The sequence below is a fragment of the Poecile atricapillus genome, chromosome 6 (genome assembly GCF_030490865.1).
Source record: "Poecile atricapillus isolate bPoeAtr1 chromosome 6, bPoeAtr1.hap1, whole genome shotgun sequence".
In the NCBI taxonomy this organism is placed as follows: domain Eukaryota; kingdom Metazoa; phylum Chordata; class Aves; order Passeriformes; family Paridae; genus Poecile; species Poecile atricapillus.
This window is the reverse complement of record NC_081254.1, coordinates 18,508,548-18,521,040: the sequence shown is the minus strand read 5'-3', so window position 1 is coordinate 18,521,040 and position 12,493 is coordinate 18,508,548. Positions and strand designations below refer to the sequence as shown.

Here is a 12,493-nt window from a genome sequence, read left to right as displayed (position 1 = left end):
GGCCGCCTGGAAAGCCCCAGCTCTCCTCCTGTCTCAAAAAAATAACCTGCAGCCAGAGTCTTCTTCCACGTGGGGAAGAGGCTGGAGCCCAGCTCCCAGGGCAGTCCCTTGTGCCACTCGGCTGAGCCCTGGCATGCAGCAGAGGGAGGACAGGCTCCACCCATGCCATCAAGGGATGCCCATTAGCAGGGTGCCCATTACCACCAGGGCTCTCCCTCACCACTGGCTCTGAGATGTCTCAGCTGAGATGGCTCAGCTTCTTCCTACAAGGGTGACTGGCTGGCAGGGTAAGGACATCAGCTGGTACCAAAGCTAAACCTGATATCTTTTCACACCACAGGATGTGGTCACACCACTCCCATGCTAAACTTCAGACCACCAAGTCCAGTTTTATGACTAAATCAATAGCTTTAAATAAATAGCTTTAAATTTATAAAGCTGGCTCAGATGGCCACACTTAAAAGAAAACCAACACACTCAAACACCAAATTATGATCCAATTCTGTATTTTATATAAATTCTGAGTTTTAAAAATAGCACAAACAGATAAAATATCAGACTAAGCAGGGATGAATTAATGTTACAGTGGTCAAAATCAGCAAGAAGCATCATGTTGGGATTTCATCTTTGTAATGTATTTGCATAACTGGTCTGTCTTGAAACCATTTTTTCATTGGAAAATTTGTTTTATAAGAAAATGTCCAATTTTACAGACTCTAAGAGACACCCATCCTTAATAGGGTTGCTTTGTCAAAATGTCAAAAATTAGGTTTTTGACATGACAAAACTGCAAACATCTGCTCTGCCCATATTTTGGGTCAGATGTTCAAGATCACTGCCACAAACCACAAGAATCATCTCAATAACACGATTTATCAGGCAGTTCCATATATGCAGCTGCAAACAAAAAGCCTCAGTGTTTATCAAAATCAAATGCAACCAAACAGGCAACAGCTCATGTTACCTGAGGAATGGAGGGGGATGGGTTCTGTCAACTGCACTGCTTTTCAGACAGCTTCATTTCATCAGTGTCTGCTTATACAACGTGCTGCTTCCTCCATCAGCTCCCAGCCTCAATGGGATTGAACTGGGAACTACCCTGTGCATAGGTCAGCTCTACAGAATCTATTATCCTGTATGTATTGTGCCCATTCACATCTCAGAAAGAACTTTTTCTCAAATTCTATCCCCCTGACTCACTGCAGAATACCACACAAAGAGCAGTAAAGACAAGGGCCTTTCCTACTCCTGTAGGGTAATCCAGCAGGCTTTGGCCCAGGGTTCATTACACTGACCAACACAAGTTTGTTTGTTTGTTTGTTCTGAGCAAAGACTGCAATAAAGTGTCCACCAGAACTCTACAGTTTTAAAAAAAAAAGTAAGCCAGAAACATCTGTGGAGCATCCATCCTAAAGAGATGGGAAACTCCTCAACGAAGTCTCACGAGCAACAGTTGTGAAATCCCCATACTCAGCTTTCACCAGAAAGACCAGTCCAACAGAACCAAGAAACCAGAACTGTTCTCACAACAAGATGTTCGTGATGTATTTGAGCCTGAAGCAGTTTTGAACACATATTTCAAGTGGAAAGTGAGGTAGGGCAGTGACAAAAGACAAAGTAAGAGCAGTTGAGGATATTTCATATATGGCAATATTTCATCTGCTGCTCCTCTAAGGCACAACCAGACATTGGTACCATGCAGATGCTGTCAGCCAGAAGCCCTTGGCCAGGCTGCTCTGGTGGCTCCCATGCTCATGGTACCAGTGCTTCTCATCCTTCTTGGACCCAAGACTGCAACACCAAGCTTCAAAGACTTCCTCCAGAGAACAACTCAAACGGTGCTGCCTCCCACCAACACGACTACATTCAAGTACAGCTGCTCCCTAGCTGACTGGGAGCTTGAGAAGCCAAAAGCCACCAGCAAGAAGCTGAGGCACAGTGGTGATGAGGGCCATAAATACCAAGATAAGCTCTAAAGCTTAACAGCACAAGGATGATGGTGCCAGAAGCCAAACATGAGCTCCTCGCAGGCAATGCAGGCTGAATTTAGGCACCTGGTTCAAAGAGAGCTGCAAGACACCCAGTTCAGGTCTATGCCTGGATGGATGTCTCTCCTGGCATCCCACCATGCCAGCACATGGCACAGCATGCTGATCCCACTAGTGCATCACTGGGACAGGCTTCACTGGCCACATGGGACAGCACTGACCCCATACACAGCACACCCAAATTGCAGTGCTCTCAGTGTCAGGAGCTGCCCCACACCCAGGTCAGGCAGCCCAGCCCTGTGCACCCCTGCTAACAGCGCTCCCCATGAGCACATCTGTGCACCCACCCACCTCCCACCTGCTTGCAGCACAAAGCAAACACAGAAGTGCTGAGGAGGGAGAGCTGCAACCTCCCATGCTCCCAGGGTAATGCTCTTATCACAGGTTACAGCCTCCTCATCCTCTCACTGGCCTCAGGTAGCCCCCCTATCTCATACCACAGTGGAACCAAGGCCCTCACAACCCCTGGCAGATGTCAGTCCTACAGCCAGAGCTCACCCCATCCTGTGAGGGAAGGAGGGCTCCATTCCCAGAAAGGTCTCTGGGAAAAACACAGGTACCAAGTAAAATAAGAAAAAATATTGAAGTTATAGCCCTGTAAAGTCATCACACAAGGAGGAAAAAACTTTTTAAAACAGGTCAAAACTGGACCAGATCCTTTTTTACATGGTAAGAGGAAGACTTGCCAAGAATTTCACTCGTGAGCCCAGGAGAGAAGTCCAGCAGCCTTACAAGCAAACCACAGGAAAGATTAATGACTTGAAGTCTGGGAGGGGAAATTAAAAGTGTCAGAGGGGTCACAAGAGAAAGCCCTGATAAGAGCTGCTAATTGTCAGCATTTACGTCACCACCATCAGAGAGGCTATTTCATTACATTTTAGTCTCCAGGGTCACAGTTTCTCATGAGGTGGTTGTTTTTGCCGCTTTGCTGATCTACGTCCTTTGGTATGTGCTTATAAGCATTGACAAAAGCGACCAAGAGGTAAGAGCAGTGAGGTAGGGCTTTAGACACCCTTCTGCCCAAGAGTCTTTTGCTGGAAGGAAATGGCAATAATTACCATTACAATGAAGTAAATATCACTTCCCTTACAGTAAAGGTGCTTTGGTGCATGTCCCAAAAATACTTTAGGAAAAATGAGGCATTATTACTGTAATTGAAAGAGATGACACAGAAAACTAATAACTCATCCCCCACGTCCGTGGGTTTAACAGCACTTGTGAACTCTGCCCTTCCTGAAGCTGGCAGCTTCCCCCGTGGCACCTGGGCTCCTTCAGGCAGTGGGACCCCATGGCAGGAGATGTTTATAAAAATTCACAAGTCTGATCAACCTGCTCTTCTTTAAGGGCAGTTCACATGAGTTCAAGTTCTGGCATATTCCACTTTCAGCAGCCCTTCCTCATCTGGAGCATGCGGGCACTTCAAAATTGTGCAATGCTGGCAGCGCCCAAGGCTAACAGCAGCTCGCTGGATAGCTCTGTTTTACCGAGGGATTGCTGGAAAGAGGAGCAATTCCTTCATTCCTTTTCCCATAGGGGAGGCCTGCAGCCAGCCCCGACAGGAGTCTGTGCACTGCACCCCTCGCGAAGCCCTGCGGGAACAGGAGTTTGGGGTTCGGGGTCGCCTGCAGCTCCGGGCCGTGCCGAGCACCCGTGGGTGCAGGTGGGGACAGGAGCGGACAGCGAGGCAGCGAGCACCGGCGTCTCACGGGCAAGCGGTGGGGCAGAGGAGGGAAAAGCCATGTACAACGCCAAAATTCCTTCGATGCAAAATTTTTGCCATTTCCTAACTAATTTCTCTTTCAGGGGGGCAAGAAGGACTTCGAACAGAGACGGGCAGAGGCACTAAATACACCTTAACTTGGCTTCTGTAAACAAAGGCTTTTAACTATACAGGGCAAGCAAAGGCAGGCGAGCATTCAGCCCACCTGGGTGAGACGGGTTCCCACAGGGTGGGCTGCCAAACCCGAACCAGGGTCTGAGGGGATTCCTGCTGCCTGCAGGGTCCCTATGGACACGGTGAGGAGGGAGGTCCGGTGGGAAGCACAGACCCCGGTCTGCTACAGGTAAAGGGGCTGCGTGTGCCACCACTTATTTCTCCGTAAACATAAAAAAAACCCAACTAAAAAACAGGAGGGAGAAAAAGACAATCCCACCCCCCGCCCTGTGCCACCTGCCAGCCCGAGCCGACCCCGGCCCCCCCAGCACCGCCCACCCTACCCGGGAGATGGCGAGGGGCTGCTCGAAGTCGCGGCCGCCCACCAGGCGGAAGCCCCAGGGCCCGGGGCCCGAGAGCACGATGCGGTGCGTCCCCATGTGCGCGCTGCACCTCGCGGCTGGCTCCGGCAGCCCCGCCGCTCGCACCGGCCCGGCCCGGCCCGCCCCCGGCCCGGCCCGGCCCGCCCCCGGCCCAGCCCCAGCCCCGGCCCGGCCCGCCCCCGGCCCGCCCCCGGCCCGGCCCGGCCCCGGCCCAGCCCCAGCCCCGGCCCGGCCCCGGCCCGCCCCCGGCCCGGCCCAGCCCCAGCCCCGGCCCGGCCCCAGCCCCGGCCCGGCCCGGCCCGCCCCCGGCCCGCCCCCGGCCCGGCCCAGCCCCGGCCCAGCCCCAGCCCCGGCCCGGCCCCAGCCCGGCCCAGCCCCGGCCCAGCCCCGGCTCGCCCCCCGGTAGCAGTGCCCGCTCTCCGCCGCCTTCCCGGGTAGGAGCCGCTCCATCCTCCCCCGCCTCGGGGTCTGGCCCTCCCAAGGGAGGGCGGCTGCCGGGATCGGGAATCCCGGCCCCCCTCACCCGCTCCCCGCTGGCAAGCAAGACCAGCCTCCGGCAGGCAGCCGCACGCAGGAGTGTCCTGGCGCGGCATCGCCCAGGCAAATACTCTCCAGCCTGGAGCAATGTTAACTCTGAAACCTAACGGGGGCAATGGAAATAAGCGGCTCTGCCTGCAGTTCCCCGCCAGGATCGGATGAGTGAGGGCAGAGCCTGGGAAGGGTATTAGCTCTGCTAATTTATCCCAGGCTCACTGATTTAGACAGCGTTTTGATTATCTCTAGCCCCTTAACCACGGTACCACCAACAAAAATAATTCTTCTGTACAGATTTTCAGCCAACCTTCTTAGCTGTGATTCAGGAAAAATAGTTACTCCATTTATGCAACTGGAAAAAGCCCTCAGTAATCTGATGGCGGACAAGTGGGAGAGGTTGGTCACAGCAAAGGCACTGGCATTTACAACTCGAATGCAAGGATTAATGAATACAGTTCACCCATAAGCACAATATCAGAGAGCTGCAGCTGAAGCTGGGATTCAGCCACAGCTGGGAAGCATGGAGTAGGCAGCTAGTAAGGATGATGCAGGTCATCCATGTCCTACAAGACATGGCCACAAATGATCCCACTGCAAGGCACACCCTTGTTCCTACAGTCCCCTATTGTGGCCATGCCCTTTTTTCTGCATTAGCTTGTCTTTTCACAAGTTATTTATTTCCAGAGTCTATGTGCCCAGACTATTAATCTCATCTCTAGCAGAGAGGAGCAATTCTTCCACCACATCATTGGTGTGGCACTCGTGGCAGTGAAGAAAGCGACACCAAGAGCTCCTTTGCCCCAGTAGTGTGTGGGATTGCCAGAGGGCTGTTGCACACTGCTGGGTCACCTTTCCCTCTCTGCTTGCCCAGCTTCTGCAGTCACTAGCACCTCTAGCTTCCTTACCTTACTTTAGGTTAGAGTGACATCAGTAAATACCAATGTTCAGCAGACACTGATCACCTCCCTTGTTCAGTGCTGTAAAGCAAAGGCAAGCGGTGCTTGTCATTGCAGCAAAGCCAAGGCTGCCCCTTAGCTTTTATATAAAGCGACCTGTGAAAGAAGGTGTCTGTCTGCTTTCTAAAAACATGTAAAGTAGCCTTAGGCTTTTGCCTGGTAGTCTGGTTTTAGGATTGGCTTGTTTATAGTTTGACTTCCTAAAATCATTGTGAGTGAAGCTATGATGTTTATCTGTCTGCCTGGCCATCTGGTCATATCATCACAGAGCCACAGAATGTGCTGTCCAATTTTGGGTTAGTCTGAGATGGAGGTCTCCAATTAGTTACAACTCCATGTGAAACACAGGGCACACCCAAAAAGTCCTAGCTAGGTGTATTGCTGCAGGGCTGGGAGATATAACATGATCACTACAGACCTTGCACAAACCCCATGAGTTAATGGTGTAGCCATACCTGCCCTGTCAGGGTGCAGCTACCAGATGGCAGAGTTCTAAAGCTTTTGACCCAAGTCAGGGTTAAAAATGTAAGCACGTGTAAGACCACAATCAACTGACATCCCTTCCTACACAGGCTGTGTAGAGTTGGAGTTTCTTGTCTGACTTAACCTGGGTGGTCTTTTCATCTGAGGTCATAAGACCCTTTGTAAACCAGTGGACTGGGGTGTACTCCTCACCTCCCAGGTCTGCGTGCATGCCACAGCAACTGTACCCTGACACCATGTTATGGTGAGATCTGTGTGCAAAACAGCATTTCCTCTGATTTTACACCTTGGTTTCTTTAAGCAAAAGTCACAGCCAGCCTACAGTTCAAGAAGAACTGGTGAGTTCAAGCCAAATCACAAGCAGGATCCTCAGGTGCAGGACAGTGGAGAAGCCCACGGCAGACATCCCCAGGTCAGTATGGATACAAAGCCACAGCAGGGCACTAGTACAAAAGTGCATTGCTACAGGAACAACCAGAGTAGATTTTATTTAATAATTTGTACAAGGAACACAATAGTAATTCAATAATTCCATTTATTAATTGTCAAATAGTAATCCACTGCAATAAGAAACAAAAAATCAACACAAAAATAAGTTGCGGTTTGTGTGGATATGTGTGTTGTGTGTGTGTTTGTGTGTTTGTGTTTAACTTAAACTGGCAAGAGCAAGAACAGAAGATTAACCTTTAAATGAGTATGTTATATACAATCAATATCAACATGTTACTTTGCTGGATAGATTTATTTGGTGTTATCCAACCTTACCAACAGGCCTAAACATTGTTGCAAATAACTGGAGGGCAAACCCAAAGCAGAACAACAAACCCATAAATAAGATGCAGGATTCAAGATATCTCCTGGAGAAAATAAACAGTGGTGCTTTGTGTCATATCTGAAACCCTTTCATAATGAATATTTTGTGCTAAAACTCTTTATGTGAACATACATGGAATTCTATCACTTAAATAAAAGTGGAAAAAAATCCCAGCCTTTCACAACTGCCTTTTTTTCCCTCCCTTCACTCAATGTGTTTAAATTATTTCTCTATACAAGGTAAGTACATTGTCTGTACAAAGTTAAATATACATATTTACAGTCAAACTTCTGAGACACAGTCTTCTCTTCCGCTGAACGAGACGGAAGACAAGCCTACTTGATTTCAAACCCAGGAGCATGGCTAGTTTATCAAAACATTGCAAGTCGTGCTAACAGTTAGTTGTAGTTTACTCTTAATAAATCTGTATAAAAGCATCAGCATAAAAATAGGCATTTTATATTATTAAATACGACTTATGACAAAATAGCAATCTAACCCTTTGCTATTTGTACGGTAATTGTAGGAAGCAGAGTCTGATAGAACTGGTTTTGTTTATGCTTTTTCTTAATAACAAAAAGTCTATCAAAAGATTATTCATTTGGATTTCCAGGCAAACATACAGCCAAGCCATGTTTTTTTTTTTTTTTTCCTCAAGGAAATACAAATCTATGTAACTGGTAATAACTGCTGGGAACAGTTTTCCAAATTGATTGGACTTTTTTGTATGGCTAAGAGGCAGTCAAAATGCACGTATTTATTTGACTGACCATCAACACTGTAACCAAAAATGAAAAAAACAAAACAAAAGGCACCCTCAGTGATACATTGCTCGGATTTATCAGAGCCTCTAAGATTTAATGCTGGGAAAGAAGTAAAGTCTTCATCCCAAAGCATATACAGGAAAAGGTGTGTGATCCTTTAGGGCCAGCAACAGGGCAAGAGGAGCAGAGAAAGTGAACAGCCGTAGGACCCAAACAGGATTTGCCCTCACGGATGTTCTGTTTATTGGTTCTATTCTTTGTGCAGATATATGTCAAAGCTAGGCTGACTTCTTTTTAAAAAAACAGGACTCAGTTAATTTTTCACACAATACACTCACACACACACCCTGCACTAAAGAAAAAACCCTGCAGAGATCAGTAATACATTATTAAAGGGTTTGGGAGTTTTGTGCATTTGCATTATGCTTTGGCTGACCTCTCTGGATTAAGCCACAAGTCCCAAACTCCTTTTCCACACAGAGCTCTGCAATTTAACTGTATCAGCTGTCCTCTGCCTCTGCTGGGTCTTAAGAGGCATGATGTGAAGGAAGGGTTATCTATGGATACGGAAGGCAGAGAGAAGTGAGTCTTCAGCAAGGCAGAAACTGGGCAGCAAGCCTGGCCTCCTGAACTGTGCCAATGAATGTGAGCAGCCATGGGGCTGAGTACTGCCCCTAAGCATTACCCTATCTCAACACAAACAAAACCTATACCATGTGCTTCCCTGAAGCCTTCTCAGAGGTAAGTACTCCGTACAAATTAAGATTATCATCAAAACTCTTACTGGGGAAGGGAGAGGAATACACAAAGGCAGCACTGTAAACTAGAAACTGTCTCTTCTTCAGCAAACAAATCACACCCTGACTCCATGGAAGCAGGGCTACACATTCAACTGAATAGTGTACCACATAACCACGTCCTCCTAACACTTCTCATCTCTTGTCTATTACATTCATAAATTGTCCGTTTCTTCACTGTTTAAAAACACCATCTGGAAAGGAATCCCATCCTTGTCATGGAGGGATCACTGTTATTTTACAGGTACAGAAGCTTCACGTAGTTGCCTGGGAAGGTCCCAAATTGCCTTGTTCTTCTGGATGTACCTGTTACAAAATAAAACACAAGGAAGACAGAGTAAGAAGGAGACATGCAAGGAAGGCTTCAGGGTTTAAAAAGATACAGGTGGCAACCTCTTCTGCCTGCAGGCATTGATTCCTGATACTAAATAGGAGCTCTAGTCAAAGAGCCTTTTGGTACAAACTAGATCACAACTAGTTCTGCTACTAATAATCTTTGGTCACCCCCTTTAACAATTAATAAAGTGCTGGTGAAAGCTCCTGGGCCTATAGGTTAGAGGTCAAACTCCTCTCAGTGTAAATGAGTTAATCTCCCTTAAGAAGAGATAGCAAGCCTAGATTTCAAATGTTGAGATGGAGAACACTGTCCAGACTTGCACTCCTTGAATGTAAAGGATTTTGCTAAACATGCACTTGAGGCTGGATTTTCAGGGACTGCAACTCCTATCCATGTGTTGTCTTCACCCCCTACTTGCCACTTTCTGTAACTAGTCATGGCTCCCTCAAGCTTTGGAAATGCTACAGAAATCCGTTTTTCTTGGTTCCCTCTGTTGCTCTGCCATCTGTGTACACAAGAAGGATCAGGACAAAGAGAGGAATGGAAATACTAAGAAGATAAAAAAGAAAGTACTAGAGACCTAGCAAGGAAAACAAAGCTCCATCGTCTTGCAGCCTAATTTTAATGTTCTTAGTGGGAAAAGATGGGAAACTGGAAAAATTTAAGTCAGTTTTTTTTCACCATTTTGACCCAACAAATGAAAGCAACTTCCAGACTCTGCAAAACTTCTCATCCCAAAAGTTCTGCTGACAGAAAAGTGTCACACTCACCCACAAACCAGCCATCATCACATTTCTCCATGACATCAACAATGTCACCGTCCCTCAGTTCCAGCTCATCATCATTCTGAGGAGTATAGCTGTAGAGGGCTTGGTAGCTAACTCTAAAAACCAGAAGGATACTACATGTTAGCCATTGGATTTCTCTGATGTCCCTTCAGGAAGAGATGCTCCCCTTCCCCTAATTCCTATTACACATTGTTGAATGCAATCTGGACCTGTGTTTGCCTTTTGAGAGGTGGAAGCCAACTGCATTGAACTCGCTGCTGTCAAAAGGTCATGGTGGTAAAAAGTGTCATGCCTACACTGCAGACACCCTATCAAGTGCAAGCCAAACCTGGATATACTCATTCCTGGACTGAATGAAACAGCTGTTCCCTTGCCCAGGCACATAGGCAGAGCCATAACTGACCAAATGGCAGAGCAAAGGACATTAGAAAAAGATATTGCCTACTCTACTGCACTAAGGTTGCTGGATAAATCATGGCTGAGTAGATATGGTAGAAACAAAACCCAAGGCTGAATTCTGCCCTGAAACATCATTTGTACCACAGACACTCTGTATTAATTAGAAAAGATCCTTATGGAGAGGAAACAATCTTTGGGCAAATTTGGGGAGGCTTAGGTCCCCTGCCTATGGAGCATGAAAACAGAGCTGATGTGAGATGTTCCTGCTCTGCATAAAGCAAAGGCTCCTTTCACAAGCAGCTTCTGTGAGCATCAGTCCCCAGCACACAACAATGCAGGCTGCTGTTCTCAAAACCATCAGTGTAAGGGCCCACCAAGCTTAGTGGCAGCTCCACTGAACAGTTTTGAAAATCTCAGTCTTGGTCTCTCAACTACCAATTCACCTGGTCAGCAATGCACCGAGTGGCACTGGTGTTGGGATTCCCACTGTACTCTGAGACACTAACAACAGGGTTGAATACACTGATCCATGTCATATGATCAGGTATAGCCAGTGGATATTAATTTGCTGCCAGCTTCAAGATACAAAGATGCTGAGACAGTCTCTGTAATGGAGACCCAGTCCAGGATCATGAGGTCATTGCTTCAGGTGTTATACAGGCAGAAAGGGCACAGTCTGAAACACATTATGATGATATGTGGCTACTTTTGTTCTTTAAAGCAAAGCTGATATTTATCTAATTTATCTTCTGAAACACTGAAAGCTCTCATACCTCCCTGTATTCACCACCAGTCAGAAATAAGGGCCCTGGAAGAGATGGGAACCAAAAGAACTTACATGTCTCGTGGTGTTTGACTTCGTTCAGGGCTGGCTCCTTGCTGCTGTGCTTGAGGTTGCTGAGAAATGATGAGAGATGATTTATGGTCATTAGAGGTCACCTTGTGGCGAGAGTCAAGAGGCTGAGAAATAGTACTGCAGTAATGAACAGACTTTTCTGCAATGTTTATGATTTCACTGCAAACAGCTTCCTGTGTGGTAGGCAGCATTGATATCCAAGAACACCCAAAGGACAGTCAGCAGGGGGAAGGGAGGGGAAAATATAGATAAGAAGAGATGGGACATTCCAGTTGCAGCATATAAGTCCAGTAAAAAAAACCAAAAACAAAAAAAGAGTTGTAGATCCAGGTAAATATCCAGGTAGTGGAGTGCAGAAGGGATCCAGGTGTAAGCATGGAAAAACAGGCAAGATACAGAAGAATTTGGCATTTAGTTTGAAGATTTGTAACAAATACATTTACATATATTTTTAAAAGCAGCAACATAAGAGGTTGCAATTAGTTATGCTGTGGCACCATTCCAAACGCTATGAAGTCAGTTCAAGAATGCAAGGTGAGGTTGGGCTGCTCCATTCATGCACTTGGCTTCATTTAACTTATACCCAAGATCTGGCAGCACAATTAGCCCAAATTCTCATGGCTGTGGCAGTTTCTCTAATTGTTAAATTCCCTTTCTTCTGTTGCAAGCAACCAATATATGCAAAGAGATAAATATGTACCTACTTTGCAGCTAAAAATAGTGCTGGCATTTTATCTCTTACTGAGGTGTTACTGTCGGGGTGAAGAGTGTCTAGGACTACACATCTGAGTTAAACAGGGGCCTTACCACATAGCTCTTTTCAGACTCTGTGAGATCTGGTCCAGCTCTCAATGAATGGTGGGAAGGCTGTGTGATCACCAAGCAAATGATAAGGAAGACATTTTAGCAGATGTTATATTGGTCAGAATTAAAAAAATGTAAATGGAGTGCAGACAACAAAAGCAAATTAACAACTCTTCCCCTCCCCACCCCAGGACCATACTTTTTGGACAGCAAGATCCGTCATTTACACAAGAGACATTAAGGCTACAGTAACACAACAGCACTACAGCACACAGAATGCTGCAAGGGAAACATGACAGCAAAACAGAAATCAGGGAAGGGAATAAGAGTGGAAAGTTATGGACACTGCTACAGCCAGAAATGGTACAATAGTATCATACTGCATTCCTGTAAGGGAAAAAGAACATGGACAGGAACACATACTTAGGAGCATCAAAACTGAAAGGCCAAAAGCATGCTGGAAAGCATCTGTTGCCGTTTTTAGAAAAGTCCTCAATGACTTTGACACAGAAAAAAGCATCAACTTGCTTTGTTTTTTAAAAAAACCCAACAGCTCAGGTCCTCAGAAGGCACAATGCCATGTAGCTCCAACAAATTCATCCTACCCTGTACCAAGCAAGGATCTGAAAAGTTCTATTAATCACCGCAACAAGGCAG

The 12,493-nt window shown here is 46.6% G+C and overlaps 2 protein-coding genes across 51 annotated transcripts in view; both read right to left on the bottom strand.

Annotated features, from left to right (window-relative positions):
- The window catches only part of PDLIM1 (PDZ and LIM domain 1), a 42,962-nt gene extending 38,532 nt beyond the window's left edge, over nt 1-4,430 (bottom strand). The window contains exon 1 of the mRNA XM_058841531.1: nt 4,266-4,430. Coding sequence (XP_058697514.1) covers nt 4,266-4,361 — 96 coding nt within the window. The 5' untranslated portion in view covers nt 4,362-4,430. The remainder of the gene's footprint in view (nt 1-4,265) is intronic.
- A 2,364-nt stretch (nt 4,431-6,794) lies between these two features.
- The window catches only part of SORBS1 (sorbin and SH3 domain containing 1), a 161,081-nt gene continuing 155,382 nt past the window's right edge, over nt 6,795-12,493 (bottom strand). For 28 of the 50 annotated variants that reach the window (XM_058841498.1, XM_058841482.1, XM_058841495.1 and 25 more), the window contains 4 exons: nt 11,840-11,899; nt 11,015-11,205; nt 9,760-9,872; nt 6,795-8,958 (listed from right to left, as the gene is read on the bottom strand). In XM_058841498.1, the coding sequence (XP_058697481.1) occupies nt 8,891-8,958; nt 9,760-9,872; nt 11,015-11,205; nt 11,840-11,899 (432 nt within the window). In that variant the 3' untranslated portion in view covers nt 6,795-8,890. The remainder of the gene's footprint in view (nt 8,959-9,759; nt 9,873-11,014; nt 11,206-11,839; nt 11,900-12,493) is intronic. The other 22 variants (XM_058841499.1, XM_058841510.1, XM_058841514.1 and 19 more) reach the window with 2 other exon arrangements.